The 24,649-nt window shown below is 35.7% G+C and overlaps 1 protein-coding gene across 5 annotated transcripts in view; it reads right to left on the reverse strand.

Moving 5' to 3' along the window:
- Positions 1-24,649, reverse strand: part of Spink5 (serine peptidase inhibitor Kazal type 5) — an 85,710-nt gene that overhangs the window by 13,323 nt on the left and 47,738 nt on the right. For all 5 annotated transcript variants that reach the window (XM_021266176.2, XM_021266174.2, XM_087180628.1 and 2 more), the window contains exons 17-26: positions 23,118-23,245; positions 21,249-21,333; positions 19,433-19,560; positions 18,779-18,842; positions 9,688-9,815; positions 7,801-7,894; positions 5,736-5,863; positions 4,864-4,936; positions 4,008-4,135; positions 3,770-3,848 (exon numbers count right to left, since the gene is read on the reverse strand). In XM_021266176.2, the coding sequence (XP_021121835.2) occupies positions 3,770-3,848; positions 4,008-4,135; positions 4,864-4,936; positions 5,736-5,863; positions 7,801-7,894; positions 9,688-9,815; positions 18,779-18,842; positions 19,433-19,560; positions 21,249-21,333; positions 23,118-23,245 (1,035 nt within the window). The remainder of the gene's footprint in view (positions 1-3,769; positions 3,849-4,007; positions 4,136-4,863; positions 4,937-5,735; positions 5,864-7,800; positions 7,895-9,687; positions 9,816-18,778; positions 18,843-19,432; positions 19,561-21,248; positions 21,334-23,117; positions 23,246-24,649) is intronic.

Below are 24,649 nucleotides of genomic sequence, written 5' to 3' on the forward strand. Positions count from 1 at the left end.
AAGTCAGGGACTGTGATGTCCCACTGCCTTGTCTTTGTTGCCCAGAATTGCTTTTGTTATTCTAGGCCTCTTATGGTTCCAAATGAATTTTAAGAATTTTTTCTCTAATTCTGTGAGATATGCTGTTGCTATTTTGATCAGGATTGCCCCACATCTGTATAAAAATTTTGGAAGTATAGCCATTTTCACTATACAGGTTGTTCCTACCCAAGAAAAAGGAATATCTTTCCATTTGCTGATATCCTATTCAATTTCCTTTTTCAGAGTACTGTAGTTTTCAATGTAAAGGTCTTTTACTTCCTATGTTAGATTGATTCCTAGGTATTTCATTTTTTGGATACTATCATGAAAGTTGTTGTTTCCCTAAATTCTCTCTCAGTGAGTTTGTTATTTGTGTCAGAAATGCTATTGATTTCTGAGTGTTGACTTTGTATTTTGCTCTGCTACTGAATTTGGTTATTAAATCTAGAAGGCATTTGGTGCAGTTTTTGGAGTCTTCTAGAGTATCATGCCACCTACAAATAATGATAATTTAACTTCTTCCTTTCCTATCCTTATTCTTTTTATTTCTTTCTCTTGTCTAATTGCTCTGGCAAATGTTTCCAGAACTATATTGAATAAGAGTGATAACATTGGATATACCTGTCTTGTTCCTGATTTTAGAGTGAAGGCTTTCAGTTTTTTTCCATTTAGTATAATGTTGGCTGTTGGTTTGTCATAGATGGCTTTTATCATATTGAGATATAAAGACCATCCATTGCAATTTTCTTAGATTTTTTTTATCATGAACTAGAATTGGACTTTGTCAAATGGTTTTTCTTCATATATTGAGAGGCTCATACAGTTTTTGGCTTTGGCTCTGTCAGTATGGTGTATTACATTTATTGATTGTGTACATTGAACCATCCCTGCATCCCTGGGATGAATCTTACTCGGTTGTGGTGTATAATCTTCTTTATGACTTTCTGCATTCTGTTTGCCAGTATCTTACTGAGGATTTTTGCATCTATGTTCATTAGGGAGATTGACCTGTAGTTAGTTTTTTGGTTGGCTCTTTTTCTGGTTTTGGTATCAGGGTAATGCTTGCTTCCAGGAATGAAATTGGAAGTATTGCTTCCCTTTCAATTTCATTAAAGAGTTTTAGAAGTAGCAGCATTAGGTCTTCTCCAAATTTCTTATAGAATTCATCAGTGAATCTGTCAGGGCCTGGGATTTTCTTTGTTGATAGGTTTTTAATTACATATTCAATTTTATTGATTGATAGTGGGTTATTTAGAATTCTTATATCTTCTTGATGCAGCTTTGGTAATTCATATGTATCTAGGAATTTGTCCATTTCTTCTGTGTTTTCCATCTTATTAAAATACAGGTAGGTATTGATGATCTTCTGGATTTCCATAAGATCTGTTATTTCATCCTTTTCATCCCTAATTTCATGGATCTTAGTCTTTTATTTTCTTTTTTTATAAGGTTGGCTAAGAGTTTGTCAATTTTATTAAATCTTTCAAAGAATCAATTCTTCAATTCATTGATTCTTTGTATTGTGTTTTTAGACTTTATTACACTAATTTATGCTCTGATCTTTATAATTTCCTCCCTTGTATGAGCTTTGGTCTTGACTTGCTCTTCTTTTTCTAGAAGGCCTACTTTCTAAAAATTAAATTTATTGGTACATTTTAGATACACATAACAATTGCATTCATCATATAGAATTTGTACCTATACATGGTATATCTTTATTCTTTTTTTATCCCATTCCTCTACCCTCCCTTCAATCCCTCTTCCCCTCTTATTTACAAAGGCTTTTCCATTTTTCTTCTTTTCTCATTTTCTTTTCCTTTCCCTTCCTTCCTTTCCCCCTCCCCCTTCCCTACTTCCTCTACACATTTGAACATTTTCTTCCTATTTCAAAATATCTATAATACATTTTCATCCTCATTTACACTTTCAGTTTCTCACAGCAGAGAAACAATGCAGTATTTACACATATGTGTCCTATTTATTTCACTTAAGAGTATGGCCTCAAGGTGCATTCATTTAGCTTTAAATGTCTCAAGTTTATTTTCTTTATGGCTGAGTAGTACTCCATCACATAAAAAAAAAAACAACCCACATGTTCTTTGTCTATGCATCAGTTGATGGGCATTTGGACTGTTTCCAAGATGTAGCTATTACAAACTGTGCTGCTATAAACATTAGTGTGCATATATAGCTGTGGTATGATGTAGATGGCCTACTTTTATCTGCTGTATTTCTTAAAATATCTTGAATTGAAATCCAGTCTACATAGTAAATGTCTCAGGATCATCATTTTCAGAAGTAACTAGAATTATTTTCTTTGTAATGTGCTCACAAAACTGCATACATATGTGTTAATAATATCCCTATCTGCCCGAATTGCAACCTTTGCTTTAAGAGTTTAGACTCTTGTTCCTTTTTAAAAAATTTTTTTGCAGCAGTAGGAATTAAACCCAGAACCTTCACATTGAGTTACATACCCAGTCCTCTTCTCCTCCTTGTTGTTTTTGAAATAGGATCTCACTAAATTACCTAAGTGCCTAGGCCGGGCTCAAACTTGAGATCCTCCTGCCTCAGGCTCCTGGAGTACTGGGATTATAAGCATTGCCATCACACCTGGCTTTGTTTTTTCTGTTTATTGTTTATTTGTAATTACTGATTCTTGAATTTCTCAACTCTAAAGTTGGAACAACCCACACCATAGATTTTTTGGGGTGCTTAAACATGATAATTTGCAAACTTTATTTTACTTTGCACATTTAGATAAAATCGTAGTTCTCAGATGTCTACATACAATCTGAATATTAGAAATATATATGTTTATATATATATATATATATGGTTGTGTTTCTGTTTGAAATGTTTCAGATAAATATTACACATTTGAAAAATGACTGATGTACAGTAGAGATCAACTTAAGGTTGTACAATAAAGTGTTTTATCAAAGACATTCATCTACCAAAATGTACAGTAGATGTTCCTAAAATAATTATAAGTAGTGTCAACATTACATTTTTATTTAGTCAGAATAGAGGCCTATTGAAAAATCACCCCACTAACGGGAAATATCTTCTCAGAAAACTTTATTGTTTTGTTTTTCTAATTGGAGTCCATGGCCAGATTAGAAGAGATCAAGCTATGTGACATCCTGGTGTTGGAGTGGTCAAGTGGCCCGATATGATGTACAAAGCCCCAAACTGAACAGTAGGTGGCACTGAAAGGCAAACTAAAGACTTTACCAACCAGGCTTTCATAATACCTTTTTGTTTTGTTTAGTTTTGTGATGAGACAGGGCCTCACAGTGTAGACCAGGCTGGCCTTCAAATTGCAATGTACACCAGGCTGGCCTCAAACTTGTGATCCTCCTGCGTCAGCCTGCTATAAAAGCTGGGATTCCAGACATGTGTCACCATGTCCAGATAGAATTCACATACTGATACTTGCTTTCTTGTTTGTAATTTCTGACATCTGTTTATTATTTTTAAAACTTTGGAAATGAAATTCACTGGATGGCTAATTATAACAAGTTGGCATTGTCATTGGTCCTACAAATGTGTGGTAATTTCATCATACCTGTTCTGTAAGGTGTTCAATGACATGTTATTTTTTTGTAGGATCTAGCCATGTCTTTCTTGTTTACCATTATATCCCAAATGATTAAAAGATAGCATTCCACACACATTTCTTAAATGAATTCATTGCATGATGAATCAGGCAAATTTCTATATTAGTGTGTCTAACTTGTATTACCTTCTTGTCATTGCTCTTTTCTCCTGCATTATGGTTGCCTTCCTTCTCTTTCTTTTTTTTTTCAGCTGCCTCTTTTTCCCTGGGTGGATGAAAAGAAACATTTAAACCAAAATGAATAAACACCTCATTAATTACAAGACCTGTTTCCAAAACAATTGTCATTTTCCTAAACTGTTGAGAAATGATCATTATGTATTCAAGACTCAGAATCAAAACCTCACTTTTGGAAAATACTCACAGTTTGGCTTTGCACATAGAACACTTGTTGCCATGTGTCTTTCCATCTGGACCCCGAACAGGGTCACTTTCTCGAGTGCAGATGAGTTTTCCATTTTTCATTTGGCTTCTATACTGATCACATACATCCTAAAAAGAAGGAAGTCTACATCAGAAATGCTGTTTTCATATAGTCTTTTATTGTATTTGAAAGTCAGAAAACTTCCTTCTAAGAATTAGGGAGACTCTTCACCTTGCTATAGTAGGAAAATAATGGTCCATAAAGATGTCCATGCCCTAATTTTGGTTCTACATGGACTTGCAGTTGCCAATCAGCTGTATTTGAAATAGAGAGGGATTATTTGAGATTATCAGAGTGGAGCCAATGTAATCCTAAAGATTTTTATCCATGAAAAAGGGAGACTAGAAAACAGTGTCAGAATGATACAGCATCACAAAGATGTGACTGGTCACTGTGGACTTTAAAGGTGGCTGCAAGCTAAGGAATGAAGGTAGTCTCCAGAAGTTAGAAACACAAACAAGCAGATCCTCCCACAGAACTTCCCCAAAGGGACACTAGGTTAGCCACACCCTAGTTTCTTTAGAAACTCTAGATTTCATAAATATGAGTTATCACCTTGTGTTATCATAAGCCATTGTTTATAGTATACTGTCTATGAAAGTGCCTTGTTAAGTATTAGAAGGATTACCACTTGGCCTTAGATTTGTACACTGAATGTGTTACCAGTAATATTCAAATTAACCGTGGCTCCTGACCTTCTGAGGGCAAGATCTCAGTTGACCATATTGACTGCCTCGTTCCATGTTTGTGATTGGCAAGTGTGATTTACAGAATAAAAACTTTGTCAATGACATACCTTTCCTGATGCTGACCCAGTCTTATCAGATTTTAAGCCAGAATTCTTTTCTTTTTCCTCTGCTTCTCTTTGCCTGGAAGACACATTAAAAAATATCAGGCTTAGTGTCTAAAGTGACATTAACAAATACATATTAGACATTAACAAATACCAGGTAATATGTAGCATTTAGATGAGATTTTACCACATCACTTGTATAATCAAAAGATTATACTTTTTTCAATCAGAAAGATGAAAAATGTGTGTGGGAGGGAGGGCATTAAGTATTTATTAAACACATATTAAATAAATGCTGTAATGCACTCTGGTAACTACACATACTATTAGAACTACACATACTATTCCAAGTCACCTACAAGTACCTCACTTTACAGATAGAACTAAAATATAATTATGTTTCTTGACCTGACAACACAAATCATTAGTGGCTACACTGGGTAGCAAAGCACTCTAATTCAATTCCATTCACCATGTGAAAATAAGTAGAAGACACCAGTCCTTTATTTATGTAATAAGTGTGACCCATGTATATGACAGGAACCATATTTCCTAAGCTGTACTGGTTGATTATTCTAAATGATCATCATAAAGTCTTCCTAGGATTGAGGCAAAATGAAAAACATTAATCTATCATGATGGCACTCAGGGGTCATAGAATTATAATAAAAAACAGAGTAGGAATCAGTCAGTTGGTTAGCTGTCCTTCTAAGGCTCATGTTCCTTATGAAATGCAAGAGAAAAAAGCAATAATATTTAGGAATTAACAAAAAGCATGATTTTCATGGAGGAAGCCACAGAATATGAGAAATAACCATTCATTCGGGAGGAATGGTGGCAATATTTTAGCCATGCCTATTGTGATAAGCACTTACAGTATTTCTTTGCACATGGCACATTTGTTGTTGTATGATTTCCCATCCGTACCACGCACAGGATCATTCTCCCGAGTGCAGCTGAGTTTTCCATTTTTCACTCTTTCCCGGTACTCAGCACATGGGTCCTGATAAGGGGGAAGAAAGCAGCCCTCTAGAGTTACTTAGTTTGCTTAGTCTGTTGTCATTAATTTGTTAAACAATCTGAGTAAGAAAAGTTCTTGTCTACCTCCCCATATAAGAATTATATCTAAGATTGTTTTCCATAGAGAAAGAGTAGTGAGAAGCATCCATATTCCAATTAAAAGGGGTCAGTTATCACAGCTTCTAATATTACTTCTAAAGGTCTACATAAGAAAATTATAAAGCTGGTTAAGATTTAATAGCATAGATTAAAGTCTAGCAAACCATTCTCACAGATCAGATCTGTCCTGCATCCTGCTCTGATACGTAAGATTTTATTGAAACACTTCTTTCCTCATTTATTTGGGTTTTGTTTATGCCTCCTTTCCCACAATTACGTCAGAAATGATAGTAATAGTTAGAATTAGATGAACAGTTAGAATTGATAGACAGTAGTTACCGCAGACAGAAGTTGACCACAATGCCTACTCATTGGCTTTTTACAGAAAAAAATGCACTACCTGTTAGTGTGAATAGAATTTATAGAAAAATGATAGGAAAGCACAAAAGTATGTGAACAAATTTTGAAGAAGACAAAAACTTTCAACAGCTCTACTTCTTGAGGGTGAGGTTCAGCTTCCTAAAGACAAAGAGATAAAAAACAAATGACAGATGTTTATAAATGATAAAATTTGGGCCTGTGGTGATGTGGAAATGAGATAGTCTTGATATAAGGTATAATCAAAATATATGGTGAATACTGAAAAACTTTAAAAAATTTATTACAGTAAAAAATACTTTGATATTAATCTACCTCAAAATACTCCACTTTGCTTCTAACATACTTACCCCATTGTTCTTGTCACTTTTTGAAAAAGTTCTGGAAGTTCTTTTTTGTTTGTCTTTTTTTGTTTGTTTGTCTTGACATCATGGTGGCTGCCTCTAGGTCCTAAATTCATTCAAAATGTTTAACTTTCATGATTATTTTGACTTTGAAGAAGAGCCAGAAGTTGCACAGTGCCAGATCCAATGAGTAAAGTAGACAAGGACACATAACAATGTTTTTATGAGCCTGCTCTTCTGATAGCAGCAGCACTCACTGTATTTTTGATGGCTCCTCGAAAAAACTCAGGAAAGAATATTTCAAGAAGTTTCAGAAAGTGACAAGAACAATGAAATAAATCTCTTTGAAATAAAGAGTGAGGGACGGAGATCAGTGAGAATATGCTTTTTACTGTAATATTTTTAAAATTTAAACATTCACTGTACTGTATTCCAAGGTTGTAAGAAGATAAATAAGATAGATAACTGTAATTTTACCAATGGTGTTAGGAGGCCCAAGAAATTACCTTACATTCAATAACATCATGCTGGTACTTAAAAATGTCTCAGGAGATATACTAAATATTTGCCTAAATTATTTAAGTTTATCTATTTTTTTTTTACAAAAGTACTGCTAGATAAGGTAGATGAAGTAATTTATTCAGTGCTTCAAGTCCAAAAGATAGACGTCAGGATTCTACCTCAAATGACCCTAAAGTCTACGGTCTTCCACCCTATTATGCTGCCTTAGATTAACAGAAAAGATAACTCAAAAACTTGGTTCCATTCAGGGCAAGAAAGAATAATGGCAGAAAATGAAGAGCACATGATGCTAATGAGAAGGCATATCGACACAAAGGCTACATTCCTAGACCAGGGGTCAAGATGCTAGGATAAAGTCACCATATTGTTAATTATTTACATGTTTAAAGGTATCAAAAGAGCCCTAGAGAAACTGCAATTGTTAGTTTCTTGCCCTACAGCCCTAAGAGGCAGTCCTCTTCTCCCAAGACAGCTCAGCATCTGCTCTTCCTACATCCCCTTTCCTTTAGCCAGGACACAGTCCCACTGTCAGTGAGTCCAGGCCACTCTGGTTATGGAAAGTGGAGGTTGCCCTCACCTGAGCTTTACCTCCTCCACCATTTGAACCATGTCTGCCAGCATTTTTCTGATTTTCCTCTTCTTTCTTCTTTCTTTCTTCATTTTCTTTCTGGCTAGAAATTAGAAAATAGAAGATAAGGAAAAATAGCTTACAGAAAATAGAGCTATCCTGTGACTGTCTCATCACATAACCAAAGTAGGCTGGTACAGAACTGACCAGCATTTAATTAACATCGACTATGTCCCTGGCCCTCTTGTCTAAAAATAAAAATGAGAAATTATATGGATTCTTTTGCCTAGAAAAGCTCTTATTACCATAAAAGAAAAACCAACATATACATAAGCAGAAATAAGACAAACTCAGTAATTATCATTTCCTAAACATTCCTGGGGGAATCTTCAGCTATATTTCGCATAAACATCTCATGTTCAAGAGGCCCCCAGAGTAAATTATCTTCTCCACTAAGCATGATCTGCCTCCTGGATTCTCTGCTTCTCACGAAGAACAAAACACTGGGATCCTCTATAACTGTTCCCTCTCTCTCTTTTTCTTTTTTTTGGTACCGGAGATCGAACTCGGGTCCTTACTCTTGCGCAGCAGGCGGCGAAACCACTAAGTTAAATCCCCGGCCCACTGTTTCCTCTCTTATAGCTTGCTTATCTGTTACCACATAACATGAATTTGACTGCCAGTGTCTCTTGAAAATCTTGATCCACTGATTTTCTACCCCACTCCTTCTTCTAGCTGCCTCTCACTGGACTGCAGCAACTCCTTCCCCCAGTACCAGTAGCATTCTGAATTTTCATTCCTTCTTTTTTTCCCATTTTAAAAACTGCTGACATATGGATCTTCCTAAAGCAAGGATATTTCAGCCATTTTCTCTCCTACCTGAAAAATGTTAATAATTTCTTAGTATATGCACAATTGATCTCAAAATCCTTGTTTTGGCATTCAAAGTTGCAAACATTGGCAAGTCCTAACCAAACTTAATGGCTTGCTCATGACATACTATAGTTTTCTTAACTTTGATTCGACTGGGCAGCTCCCCCGCTTCTCATTTCTTCCTGTCAAGTCTAAATCTTATCCAAATTATGTTTCATTTACTGTATATCCCCACTCTAAACTTTGTACTAGCTCCCCCTTTATGTACCATAGCACATTATATAGATCATTTTTCATTTAGCAATTTATTCCTCTCTTGTATTTTCTTACCTTATGCTCATGTCTAATACCCAGAGGACTAATCCCTGATAACAGTGTCTGTTTCATTTTTCTTTGTATAATCACTAGTCACATCCTATGTTGTGGATATTCAGCAAATCACTGTTGTGTAATTTAAATATTTTAGGTGTACTTCCAAATTCTGTGTGAAGAATTACTCTTCATTTCCTGAAATGTGATATATTTTTAAATGTGGGTAAACAGCTATCTCTCTCTGGGGGTGGAAAGGGGATGAACAAAGGAATTCAGATGTGTTATGTATATACCAAGTCCATACAAGGAATGTAAACATTATGTAGTGTGAAGATGTATAATAAAAAATGATTTTTAAGCCTCAAGAAATAAATGTGAATAGAAGAATCACATTGATAGTAAAATCTATGTTCTCTTTTCAAGGGAAATTCCAAGATGATCCAGACAACGCTCCACTTGAAAAAACTTTATCAAGAAAGATGCCATGACCCACTGGTAGGGTCTACTCTACAACTAATAGGAAATATAATAGCCTAATGATGTATTTTCTACCCTAGAAGCCATAATAAAAATTCACCTGAAACCGTTTTACAGATAATCATTTGCTACTTTCATGTATAAGGAAAGGAGAAACATGATGTATATTACCCACCTGGCTTTTTGCATCCCTAACCCTTCCAACCATGACAAGAGCTTTCTTTGTGTACTCACAAGACTGCCTTGCACATGGCACACTTGTTGCCATGGGTCTTGCCATCTGGGCCACGCACAGGGTCATTTTCTCTTGTGCAGAAAAGATTTCCATTTTGCAGAAGACCCCGATATTCACTGCAGGTGTCCTAAAAGGAGACAAAGCAAGAGCTTGTGTATTTTCTTGGAAATTAGTTTTTGAGTTGTTATTAAGAACTTCCTGGAAAAAAAAAAGAGAGAGAGAAAATGGCCTAAGGATTTTTTCCCCTCTGGCACTTCTATCACTTAAATTCTACTAAAGACGTTGAGCTTTAAAAAAATAAAAGAGGTGTGTGTTTGTTTTTCCTTGAAAGTTAGCTGTGAATCTAGATGGAACCTGCAACCACACACACATAAAAGTTCCTTAATAAACTGCATTTTCTGAGGATAAGTTACAGTCTTTGCTCAGGGGTTTATGGTCCATGTCTATTATACCATAAAGCAATACAAACATTGCAACACGCCACTGAATAAAAACATTTAAATTAAGATGAAACCTCAAATTGTATCTGGTCAAATCATCCCTACTGCTTTCAATCCCCTCTATGTTATGCCTGCCGAGAAGTCATCCAATTTCTGTTAGAAGACCATTAATGTTAAGGACTCCATTATCTTCCAGACTATTCCAAAATTCCCACCATAGAGTTTTCACAAATTAGTCATGTTGCTACTTTTGGAGGATCTTGGAAAATAACCCTACCTTTTTGTTTTCCTAAGTTATTAAAATAGAATGAGTCTGTTCCTCCAGACCAGTAAGCAAAGATAAAGTATTGTGCACTACTCAGAAAAATCAAGGATATTTTTCTCCTTCCACATGAGAGTTCTTCGAATATTTACAGAAAACTTTCTTGCCTTTCTCCCCTTTCTCCTAATATTCTCTTCCAAGTACTAAACATCCCCAGATACTTCTGTTGCTGTTTATGACATGACTTTAGCATTATTCCATACTCTGTATTCTTCCCTTTTCCTAAAGAACTTAGAATAATACTATTTTATAATTTAAATCTAAAATGTCCCTTACCAGTCTCCTGTGTTCAGAGGTGGGGATTTTGGAAGGTGATTGGATCATGGGGGCATTATATTTATCAGTGGATTAAACCAGTGATAAGTTCATATTTGAATGTGTAGTTTTGAGGTCAGCCCCAGTTAGAAAGAGGTGGATCATTGAAAGTTTGCCTTTGAATAGTCTCTCTCTCTCTCTTTCTCTCTCTCTCTCTCTCTCTCTCTCTCTCTCTCTCTCTCTCTCTCACCTATTTCCTTCTCTCTCTGCTTTACAGCCACCATAGGTTGAGTAGACTTCCTTTACCATGGCCTTCCACCATGGCCTTTCTGTCTTGAAATCAGCCACCATGAGCTAAGCCTCTGAAATCATAAGCCAAAATACACCTCTCGTCCTTAAATTATGTATGTCAGGTACTTTGTCATAGAAATAGGAAAGTGAGCAATGTATGCCTTAAGTAAAGCTTGAGAAGCATTACTGTGTTTACAGCTACATCATATTGTTAGTTAGAATTTCAATTCTGCCACCAAGAGACTTTGAGTGAGGGTCATTGGCTCTCTGGGCTTCAGTTTAGTTATTTTATTTATAAAAGGAAATAAAAGGGCCTCCCTAACATAGTTAAAATAACAATGGCCAATATATATTAAGTATTCAATGTATTTCCCAGGTTATGTGAGAATGTATAATATATGGGTGTATATGTATCTCTGTGTGTGCATGTGTGTATATGGTAATACCATCCAGAAAGTGCTCAGCAGATGTGAACTCCAGAATTATGTGAGGAAGGTGAACTTTCCTGGCCACCTTACCACAGCAACCAGCACCAAGGAGGTGAGCCTCGTGGACACCAGCAGCATACATCCCTCCCCCTGCAACCCCCTCCCCTGTTGAAATGAGAAGACACTTAAACAAGTCTCAAAACTAGACTCCTAGATCACCTAAAGCAACTCCAGAAGGAAACAAGATGGAACAATCTGATACTCAATAATCTGGACTCTCTGAACTGGCAATGAAAGAGGATCTGGAAAAAATGATATCAGAAATAACTTCTCAGATAACAGCAGAGTGTGCCCATAGTGCAAGACATGATTAATAAATCTAGAGAGGGAACAGATAAAAAAAATAGAGGAGCTGAGGAACATGATGGAATCCCAACACAGGAAACAAATGGAATCCATAAAACAGAAGCAAACAGATTTCCAAGAGATTAAAAACTCCATTGAAAGTTTATGCAGCAGAATGAGCCAATGTGAGGACAGAATTTCAGATATAGACAATAAGATTGCAATTAGTGATGAGGAAAAGAAAAATTTCATTAAAATAGTAAGGGACCAGGAGAAATTAATTGAGCAGCTGCTAGATGATACAAAGAAGAATAACATAAGACTGATTGGAGTCAAAGAAAAAACAGGAGAGAGTGCAGATGACATAAAATAAACTGTTCACAGAAGAGCTGGCAGAAAACTTCCCAAGCAGGGGGAAAAAACTTGACAAAAAGATAAGTGAGGCATATAGAACTCCAACTAGCTTTGATAAAAAAGAATCTACACATAGGCATATAATTGTTAAGATTCCAGAAATCCAACAGAAGAACAAAATTCTACAAGCAGTTAGAGAAAAGAAATCAATCACATACAAAGGAAAGCACAGCAGAATCACATCAGACTTCTCAACGCAAACCCTCAAGGCAAGAAGAATGACATATTCCAAGCCCTAAAGGGAAACATCCTCCAAACCAGATTGATGTACCCTGCAAAACTATCTTTCAAAATAGATAGTGAAATAAGATCCTTCCTGGCAAAGAGCATCTTAGAAACTTCATGAATACCAAACTAGCACTCCAAAAAATTTTAAACAACATCCTAGGAAAAGACAATGAAGATCACAAGCCCAGGAAGCCCTGCAGAATGAATCCATTGGGCATGACAAATTAAATGTAAAGGGGGAGAATCCAACAAAAAGAAAAAGTCATGGCAATGACAAGTCAATACGTTTCAGTTATAACCATCAATGTTAATGGTCTCAATTCACAAATCAAAAGAAATAGACTGGCAGAATGTGTCAAAAAGCAAAATGCAACAATATGCTGCATACAAGAAACACACTTAATGCAAAAGGAATCTCATAGACTGAAAGTTAAAGGGTGGAAAACAATACTCCATGCAACAGGAACCCGAAAAAAACCAGGAGTAGCTATTCTCTTTGCAGATCAAGTCGATTTCAAACCAACACTGATTAAGAGGGATGAAGAAGGACACTACATCCTTGTAAAGGGAGCAATCCAACAGGAAGAGATGACAATCATAAATATCTATGCACCAAAACTAGTGCACCCAACTATATAAAACAAATACTAATGGACATGAAAAGTCATATATGCACTAATACAATTGTAGTGGGGGACCTCAACACCACACTGTCACAAATAGATAGATCAACTAGACAAAAAATGAGTAATGAAATACTAGAACTCAATCGAACTCTTGAACAAATGAACTTAACAGATGTTTATAGTCTTCCACCCCACAAAATCAGAATACACATTCTTCTCAGATGCACATGGGTCATTCTCCAAAATAGACCACATACTCACACATAGAACATGTTTAAGTAAGTGCAAAGGAATTGAAGTTATCCCCTGTATATTATCAGACCATACTGTGATGAAATTGGAGATCCATAGCAAAAGAAACTCAAAAAATTTCATAAGCATGTGGAAATTGAACAACACACTTCTGAATAACCAATGGGTCACAGAGGAAATTAAAGAAGAAATCAGACAGTTCCTTCAATTAAATGACAATAACAATACAACATATCAGAATCTATGGGACACAATGAAAGCAGTCTTACGAGGGAAATTCATAGCAGTGAATACGCATATTAGGAAAACAGAACGAGCCCAATTAAACAACCTGATGCTGAACCTCAAACTTGTAGAAAAAGAAGAGCAAGACAAATCCAAAGCTCATACAGGGGAGGAAATTATAAAGATCAGAGGAGAAATCAATGCAATGGAGGCTAAGAGAACAATACAAAAAATCAATGAAGCCAAGAGTTGTTTGTTCAAAAGAATAAACAATATTGAAAACCCTTAGCCAAACTTATCAGAAAAAGAAAAGAAAAAGCCCAAATCCATGCAATTAGGAATGAAAAGGATGAAATTACAATGGACCCAGAAGAAATCCAGAGGATCATCAATACCTACTTTGAGAACCTATATGTCAATAAGATAGAAAACACAGAAGAAATGGACAGATTCCTAGATAAGTATGAATTACCAAAGTTGAATAAGGAAGACCTAAAAATTCTAAACAACCCAATATCAACCAATGAAATTGAAAATGTAATTAAAAACTTATGAATTAAGAAAAGCCCGCATCCTGATGGCTTCACTGCCAAATTCTACAAGATATTTAGAGAGGAACTACTGCCACTACTGTTTAAACTCTTCAATGAATTTGAAAGGGAAGCAATATTCCCAAATTCATTCCTGGAAGCAAACATCACCTTGAGCCCCAAAGCAAAGAAAGACACAACTGATAAAGAGAACTATAGGCCAATCTCACTAATGAGCATAGATGCAAAAATCCTTAGTAAGATACTGGCAAGTAGAATGCAGAAGATCATCAAGAAGATGACCAAATGGGATTCATCCCAGGCATGCACAGTTTGTTCAACATAAACAATCAATCAATGTAATACACTATATCAATAGAGCCAAGGACAAAAACCATATGATCATCTCCATAGATGCAGAAAAAGCATTTGAGAAAATCCAACATGCATTTATGATAAAAACCCTACAAATAATAGGAATAGATGGTCTCTACCTCAATCCTTTAGAAGCTATCCATGAAAAACCAACAGCAAATATCATACTAAATGATCAAAAACTGAAATCCTTCACACTAAAATCAGGCATAAGACAAGGATGTCCACTATCACCACTCCTATTCAATATAGTTTTGGAAATATTAGCCACAGCAATTAGACAAGAGAAAGAAATAAAAGGAATAAAGGTAGGAAATGAAGAAGTCAAATTGTCATTATTTGCAGATGACATGATACTTTATATAGAAGACTAAAAGAACTCCACCAAAAGTCTTCTACACTTAGTAACCAAATTCAGTCAAGTAACTGGTTACAAGGTCTACACACAAAAAACAATAGCTTTCCTCTACACGAACAACAGACTGGCAGACAGAAATAGGGCAAACAATTCCTTTCACAATAACATCCAAAAAACTGAAATACCTAGGAATCAACCTAATGAAAGAAATCAAAGACCTCTTCTCTGAAAACTATAGCACTCTGAAAAGAGAGACTGAAGAGGATATCAGGACATGGAAAGACATCCCCTGCTCCTGGGTAGGAAGGATCAACATAGTGAAAATGGCCATACTTCCAAAACTGCTATATAGATTCAATGCAATCCCAATTGAAATTCCAGCAGCATACTTCACAGACCTTGAGAAAACAATCCAAAAATTCATTTAAATGGGTAAGAGCCCCAGAATAGCAAAAGCAATTCTAGACAACAGAGACATGGCAGGGGGTATCATAATCCCCAATTTGAAACTATACTACAAAGCTACTGTGATAAAAACACCATGGTACTGGCAAAGAACAGACCCGAGGACCAGTGGAACAGATTAGAAGATGCAGAAACAACTCCAGAGACACTCAGGGACCTCATCTTTGACAAAGGAGCCAAACACGCTCACTGGAGAAAAGATAGCATCTTTAATAAATGGTGCTGGAAAAATTGGGTTTCAACTTGCCAAAGATTAAAACTAGACCTATATCTCTCACCATGCACTAAAACAAAATAAAAATGGATTAAAGATCTAAATATTTAAAAAGAAACGCTGAACTGGCTGGAACAGAGGTTAGGTAGCACTCTTGGAGACATTAGTGTAGGAAAAGATTTTGTGAACAAAACCTCAGTTACCTGTGAACTAGCCCAAACCATCAACAAGTGGGATCTCTTCTTAAGAAAAAGCTTCTGCACAGCAAGAGAAACCACCAACAGTGTGAAGAGGCAACCCACAATGTGGGAAAAATTTTTCATCTGCTGTTCCTCAGACAAAAGTCTACTATCTAGAATCTATAAAGAACTTTAAAAAATCAGACCTCCCAAATTTAAAGACCCAATCCAAAAATGGGTATCTGAAATGAACAGACATTTCCCAGACAAAGAAGTAGAAATAGAAAATTAACATATGAAAAAATGTTCAACATCACTGGTCATTCAAGAGATACAAATGAAAACAACACTGAGATTCCACCTCACCCCAGAAAAAATGGCTGCTACCAAGAAATCAACCAATAACAAATGCTGGCGGGGCTGTGGGAAAAGGGGAACCCTGCTCCACTGCTGTTGGGAGTGTAGACTGGTGCAGCCACTGTGGAAATCAGTATGGAGATACCTCAAAGAACTAGGACTGGAAGTCCCATTTGACCCAACTATTCCCCTGCTGGGTATCTTCTCCAAAGAATTAAAAGAATCATACCACAGTGATATATGTGCACCCATGTTCACAGCGGCACCATTTGTAATAGCTAAAACTTGAAAGCAGCCCAATTGCCCATCAACTGGAGACTGGATAAAGAAAATGTGGTTTTTAAATAAAGTGGAGTACTACTCAACCATAAAGAATGAGAAATTAGAGACATTTATAGCTAAATGGATGCACAATAAGGTGATACTCATCAGTGAAATAAACAGGACACATGTGTAAATACCGAATAGTTTCTCTAGTGTGAGAAACTTAAAGTGTAAATAAGGACTAAAAGGTATAATAGATAATGTGAAATAGGAAGAAAAGGGGCAAAGGGGAAGGGGAAGTGGGAGGGGTAGGGGAAAGGAAAGAAGGCAATGGAATTAATATGAGAAAGTGAAAAAATGGAAACAATGTCTTTGTAGATAGGGAGGGATGGAGGGGTTGAAGGACAGGCAGGGGAATGGGGAAAAAATAAGAACTAAGAGAGATTATGTAAAGGTGCAAATTTCCAATGATGAATGTCATTTTATTTTATACCTAAAATGTACCAGTAAAATTAATTTTAAAAAATTAAAAACAAAAAAACAGAATTATGTGAGCAACTGGGAAAGAATAAACAAATCACTTATGCTCAAAGACTTCAGCTCTGGTGGCAATTAATATTGATTTTGTGTTTTCCCTTAATCTTTAGCTCAAGTTGAAATTCAATGAGGGTGATGCAATAAAATTTTCTCTAGCTCTGCCTCTGACTCTTCTCTTTCTCCGGCTCTGCCAGACTCTATAACTGGTCACATTTTGCAAAAGTATGGTGATATGATATAATAGTAGTGGGAATGAAATTAGAAACTGTCTCCTTCTGAAGAATTTTGTCTTGCACATATTGGAAAGTTAAGCTGTTTTCTGTATGAACTATTCACATTATTTTAAAATTCAAATGCACAGTTGTATATAATGCAATTTTAAACAAGCCAATCCTATAGCATCTGAATATGATCATCTTTAGAGAGATTTTTTTTTTTGTACCGGCAATCAAACTCAGGACCTTGCACATGAAAGGCAGGCAGCAGAACCACTGAGCCAAATCCCTGGCCCTAGAGATCATTTTTAGTATCAATTGTCCTTGAGAGGAGCAGAAAAAAATGACTAAAACCTGTAATAATTTATCTGGGGTTAGTCATTTTGACCCAAGAAAATATTGTTTGAGTATACTACTTATTTATCTTTCTCCAGTGGGCTGATACTAGAAAATAATTAAACGTAAAGCAAGAGAAAAAATGGAAAAAAAGAGAAAAAAAATGAAAACAAAGTTTTCGTAAAGAATGAGAAGAAAAAGGGTTGAAGGGATGGGAAGTGAGTGGGGGAAAAAAAGAAGAATCAAGATATATCATGCACAGGTACAAATTCTCTGTGATGAATATGATCATTATGTATGTCTAAAGTGTACCAATAAAACTAATTAATTCAAAAATTAAAATGTGGTATATATACACAATAGAGTATTATGCTTCCATAAAGAAGGACAAACTTGAGCCATTTGTAGGAAAATGGTTGCACCTTGAGACCATAATGTTAAGTAAGAAAACCTGAGACACACAAGCTTAAATATCTTATGGTTCTCTTCTATGAAGAACTCAATATATAAAGTACATAATAAAAGACAGACAATAGGAAAAAAGACAAAGAAATAAAGATATTGTAATCCAGCTTGGACAATGTATCAGCAAGTGTACCTTGACTTAGTACAATTTTATTTCATATCTTATTTGTTCTTTGGCCTATTAGTCTGGTTTTTAATCTGTATCTATAATAATTAACTTTATAAAGTCTTATAAATAAATGAATCTGATGCTGGAAGGATAAAAGGGGTGGGGGTGGGGAGAAGGGAATTGAATTGTGTTACATACATGTACTAATCCCCTACAGTGAATGTAATCATTATGTACTGCAAACATGTACTAATAAAAGTCAAAAAAATGAATAAAACATAGAATAAATTTTAAAATATATGAAAAAAAGTAAAGCAAGAGACATACATCTAATTTGACAAAATGTGGGACTAAAACACTTACTATGTTAGTAACAATGCTAGATTTCATGTCAGGAATTATAGGTTTTAATTTTATTGTTTCCACTTTTCAACTGTAAGAACACTGAAACATGAAGATATGGATACCAATAGCAATAATTCTAGTAACTTTGTAGGCAAGTTCCTCTTTCTCTCTGGATTTAAATCTTCATTTTACAATATGGGAATGAAGCTGATACAGGATTTGAAAACAAGCTTTGATGTTGTTTTTGTGAAGAAAGTTTTATGTGAACACACTCATACCCCTTATGTTGCATAATACAGGGTGGTGTTACACAGCAGAGGTAGGTGGTAGTGGTAGAGACTTTATGGTCACAAAGCTGAAATTACTCACTATCTGGTCCTTTATGCAAAAGTTTGTCAGCTCTGTACTAAATGAACTCCAACTTCCCCACCAGTTAGGGTCTTCAGCAATTCTGTCAGTGATTTTTACAGGAAAATGGCAAAACATCACCCTTTTATTGTGATATGAACAACTACCTTTTCGGCTTCTCTTTTAACTTTTCCTGTGGATTCACTTTCCTTCTCTTTTGCTTCTTGAAGGCTGTAAGAGAGAGGTAAGGGAGAATCATTCTTAGCACCCAGTTCATATTATCTTAAAGGGAAAATCTCTCCAGAGGAAAATATTCCTTTACTTCGACATCTCTGTCAACTTAACCTGGGAATCAAAAGGTAAATGACATCCTTGTTCTGGTTTTTAATGTTGCTCAGAGAATAAGACATACATGCCCTAGCAAACCAGTGAATACAGTTTTGCTGCTGTATTTCTTTTATAAAGTACAGATATTCTTCATCTCAAGAAACTATGATGTTGACTAGATCCTAACCCATATCATCTAGTTAGTGCCCAATCAGTACGTCACTGGATTATCCATGAGAATGACCTATATGCAGAAATCAAGTCTCATCCTTCTAAGCCATTAGGGCAAGGAGAATTTGTCTGTAGTACATGGTCTCAGAACACTAGAAAGAAATGTCTGAAGTATGTGGTTTTATGATAATAAATCTATGAGCTCAGTACAAAGACAGGCTTCATAATCTACCTCCTTTAGCAAACCTTGGATGACATCCCTTTCACCCACCCAAGGTCTTTCTCTTACAGTCAGCAGCAGCTGTGGCTGCAGCTCTACTCACAAGAAGGCCTCACACATGGAGCATGTATTGCCATGAATCTTCCCATCCAGACCCTCGATAGGGTCATTTTCTCTGGTGCAGGGGAGGTGTCCATTTCTCATGTATTTTCGGTATTCACGGCACAGCTCCTGGCAAAATGAAGGAGGATTTAAGAACCAAACAACTAAATGTTGGACATCTTCCTCCACAGGACCCCTTTGAAAACTATAATACAATGCCTAAAATATAAGGGATGTGTGTAGGAAAGGTCCATATTAGTCAAGATTTATTTCAGAGGCCTAAGTCACATATTATTTATTATTAATAACAGTAATCTCATTAGAAGAGAGCTGGCTAGGCACTGTGAAAGGTAAAAGGAATAATTCACTGTCTCTTAAAGTGTAAAAAATTTCCAGTATGTAGTAATAGTCTTCACCTGTCCCCAATACTTGGGTCCTGTGAATCTGTTTGCATAAGAAACGGGCTTTGCAAAGCTGCTTAGGATAAGGACTATGAATTCTGGATTATCTTAATGCTTCCAATGTAATCACAAGGGCCAATCCTTAAAACCAAAAGAATGAGGCAGAACAGAAAATGAGACGTGATCAAAGAACAGCCAGAGAGATGTATGTTGTTGCATTTGGAGATGGAGGAAGAGGTCCAAGAATGATGGCCTCCAGAGTGTAGAAAAGCAAGGACTCCAGAGGGGAATGTAGCCCTGCCAATCTTTTGATTCTAGCCCAGTGAGATCCTTGACAGACTCTAACCTAAAAAAATCACAGAAAATATAGAGAAACAATTATAAGTTATAATTAAACAAGTGATATAACTGAAAACTAAAGAAAAATACTGGCATCATAATTGGTGAAGTTATTAAGTATATTATACAAAAGGGGAAAATCCTTAGCAAGCATCTAGTACTTATTAAATACCATGAAAATTGGCCAAAAATTTCATGTAAGGAAGAAACATTCCTGGCTGAAAGTCTTACAGAAAATAAAGGTCATTGTATGTTCAAGAATTGGTTAACTGTCCAACGTGACACATTCTGTTGGACAAAGAATAGATAAATAGTAGCATTAATGATAATAAATGTAATATTATACATTGTGTACTTAAGATATGGGAAACACTGTGCTGTCATACATAGGTTAATTTGTAGGACTTTATAAAAATGTTATAATAATGTCATTAATATGGATATTCAATGAAGAAATTAAGATGCAAAGATGTTATGCATGACCTTACTGCTAATATGGAGCAAGGATTTCAACCCTGACAGTATGAGTCCAGATCAAATTTTTTACTATATTGTTACTGACTCTACAAGAAATGGAACAATGGATTGATTCTTGGCATTTCCACCAAGCAACAAATGGCCAGTATAACTGCCACAAGAAGAATAATATGTAGAATAGCAGGAAATGAGGCCTGAGAGATGGCAGGAATCAGATCAAGTATGGTATAGTAAGCTCCTACCAGGATCTTAGTTCTTACTTTGAGCGAAATCATGGTGGTGTGATCTACCTTATATTTTTAAATGATCCTTCTGTTTATAACTCAGAAGGGTGAACAATATCAATAAAGAAGGAGTAGGGGCCAGGGATTTAGCTTAGAGGTTCCACCGCCTGCCTCTCAAGTGCAAGGTCCTGAGTTTGATCTTTGGTACCAAAATAAAATAAAATAAAGGAGTATTCTTATATATGAGGATGATCCAAATATATTTTTTTCAGTTTGCAAGGTCATGAAGGATGCTAGGATTAGAAGGCATGGGAGGCTTGGCTAACAAAAACGATCGTCAAATATGTACACAGCTATGATAATGTGCAACAACTACCTCTACTGCTTCTCTTTTAACTTTTTCAGCTTCAACTTTCTCTTTTTCTCTGTTGTTATTTTTTTTCTCCTCTTCTTCAAGTTGACTGCAACAGAAGAAGATACAAGTTAAATAAAATACTACAATGACTTTGGTATTATTTTTCAAGAAAGAAAGAGAAACTTCCATACCAAAGGTCAGAAATCTTTAGGACAAATTATCCCAGGAGGGGCTATTAAAATGCTCTGGCAAATATGCAGAAAACTTAGCTTTATATATTCTCCCTCTAAAAAGTGACAATAATGAAACAAGCCTGCATTTTTATCAGTATGAGGCCCTCAGACTTCTTATTTTGGGTGGATCAGTGATTTCAATCAATGAGCTATCAGAAGCCACCATTGTCTTGAATATTTTTTAATTATGAAACTTCTTTTATCCTGATAAGTACTATATCAATGATGAAAGCAAAGGGTAATGCCAGAAAATATGATGGGCCAATCATCACACAAACCATGGTTCACTATAAAAAAAAAAAGAGTAAATGTAATTTTTAATGGAACTAAAGCCCACATTGAAATTCAAGTTTTGGATTACAATAGTAATTCAAGTCTAGTAAGAATCAGCAGTTTGGGCCGGGGATTTAGCTCAGTAGTTCCGCCACTTGCCTCGCAATCGCAAGATCCCAAGTTCGATCCCTGGTACCAAAAAACCCACCAGAATCAACAGCTAATTTTTTGAGGTCAATCATAAGACCAAGTCTTGGTTTCTTGCTATTTTCTGCTGATGGGCAGCACATCAACTATGAAAGGTTGGTGGAACCAACATTGACGGTATTTAGTTATTACTACAGTACCAGAAAATTGAAAGAATAAGACAAAAACACTGATTTCTTGAATGTCAGGTCATTATTTATTCTATCGTGCTACTCTGTCAGTCTCTCCTTCTAAGGAACCATGTGCATGTACTTAACATTGGGCCAAGACCTGTGAAATCTGAGATAATTAATAACTTTGTACTTTATTTTTAAAATTTATTTTAGTTTTTCTTTTCTTTCTTATTAATATATGTTTGTGATGCATAAGAATTACATTTATCTTGAGGAACTGGTACATATTCAAGTTGCATCTTCATCATTTTTACCTCCCCCTCCCCACCTTTCCATTTCCCCATCTCCAAACCCCCTTCACATCTCCAGTTTATTTTAAAGTGAATAGGAGAGGGTTAGTAGACTAAGAAGTGAGAGAATTAGACATGATGATACTCAACTTCTACACAGTGGAGCACTTCTCTCTGATTTACCCACACCACTCTGCAAAAGAACAACCTAGAAGACCCTGGCCTAGATTAACAGGAAGATATTTTAGTAAATGTCTAGAACATAGCCGCTTCTTAGTGTTTCACTCTACACTAAGCCACTTAGCAAAGTAAGCATTTCACCTGTACATATTAATGTCCTGAAAACACATACAAAGTCCTCCTCTCTACTCCACTTCTTGTTTGGGTTATTTTAATAATCATTATTCCCACAGGCCTGTATCCAACTATGTTTCTTTTAATCCATATTTGAATATCTTCACAGAATTGTAAAATATATCAGAATGTGGGAGAGACTAGAGAGAGCACAAAATCCAGATCATGAAACTTGTATTGTCTTTGTTATATAAAAAAAGACAATCAAGTGTTTAAAAAAATCTAGTACTAAGTTGAATATTTCCCTTTGACATAATCAGAAGATAGAAGGATGGGTGACCAGAGAATAACAATGTTATTCTGTGATCCAACATTACTTAATATTTTACAGTATGTGCTCTGCATGTGCAGGAAGGATCTGAGACACAAAGTAGAATAATGATGAGACGTGTATCATGAGAGGTGGAGGTGGATACTTACAACACGCTTGCACACATGGCACACTTGTTTGCATGCATCTTTCCGTCGGGGCCAGGGACAGGGTCATTCTCCCTGGTGCACATGAGCATTCCATTCCTCACTAAGTTTCGAAACTCACTGCAGCTTTCCTGGAAAACAACAACAACAAAATTTCTGAGAGAAGTTTTCTAATTTTCCTGCATCTTTTCCTTTTGAGTAATATATAATACACAGTAATGCAGAAAAGTAAAAAATAAAAGAGATGACATGAATCAAAAAATCAGTAAGGGGCCGGAGATTTAGCTCAGCGGTTTCGCTTCCTGCTGCGCAAGCATAAGGTCCTGAGTTCGATCCCCGGTACCAAAAAATAAAATAAAATCAGTAAGGACAGAGCTCCCACATGAATTTAAAATTGTCCTGGTATTATAGCCATTAGCAAACATTTATCACTGTTTTTCTTCCAAGATGCTTATAATAACAGAAAAGCTATATTTCTGTTGTGCTGCATATTGCAATCTACAAAGTCTAGAAGAGATCACAGTTGAGGAGATTAACTGGACCACAAGGAGAAGCCTTCCTGGTGATACTGAGGACATTACTGGACAGTGCTTTGTTGTTAGGAGGCTGAGAAAGCAGAGAAAAAAAATCATACTCCAACTAAGAAATAAAGCCACATTTGTTTAGGTGGAAGAGAGAATAAGGATGTTCCTTGAAGGAAGTGACATCATTCTGTGAGAGAATCTTTGTCTAGGGATGGGTGTGGATTTGAATCAGGAGAGTACAATGGAAGTGGAGAGAAGGAGGGAAGGGATAGGACCACCAGGAAGATTTGAGATGATTTGTCAATTGATGAAATTCAACGGATGAAACAGATTTTCAGTTCTAAATTACTAATAAAAAGTACCAGCTAACAAAAATATAATAAAAATTTAGTTCAAAGGTAAAATTTGAATTGTGCTAACTGTCCCCAAATAATGAATAGGTTTCTTTTGCAGATGTTAAGAAAAAGAAAAAATAAAGGTAAGTCTTGCATAAGTTTATTACATCAAAGTAATCCAGGGTCTACACACAGATTTGGCTATGTTATCTCTAAAATTATAAAATCATGGATGGCAGACTAAAAATAATCGGAAAGTCAAAACATACTTAATAATGGCAATTGAAGACAAGAAAACTAATGCTTCCTCCATAGCTGGATGGTGACAAAGATCAAATACGATACTATATATGCATTTTGCTTGTGAATTGGGATGATAGAGATCTTGTACTCTCTGTTGGAAGTAACAGGTATGAATGATGTAAATTAAACTTAGCAAACTATACATATTAATATCAATAATCTGAGCCTTAGAATATAAATCAAATATGAAAAACGTACCTTACAAAGATAACACTCCATTTATAATGAAATAAGCTTCAAAATTTGAATAATCATGAAGTTAAATTTGTATTCTCAAATCATCTAATCAAGATCCATTTTTTTTTTGGCTTGTCTTTATTCCTTCTTTTTTCTTCTTTCTCCTCTTCTTCCTCCTCCTCTTTTTCTTCCTTCT

This window comes from Heterocephalus glaber, unplaced genomic scaffold (assembly GCF_053883595.1).
Source record: "Heterocephalus glaber isolate CG9 unplaced genomic scaffold, H.glaber_assembly_v1.0 deba00001463, whole genome shotgun sequence".
Classification (NCBI taxonomy): Eukaryota; Metazoa; Chordata; class Mammalia; order Rodentia; family Bathyergidae; genus Heterocephalus; species Heterocephalus glaber.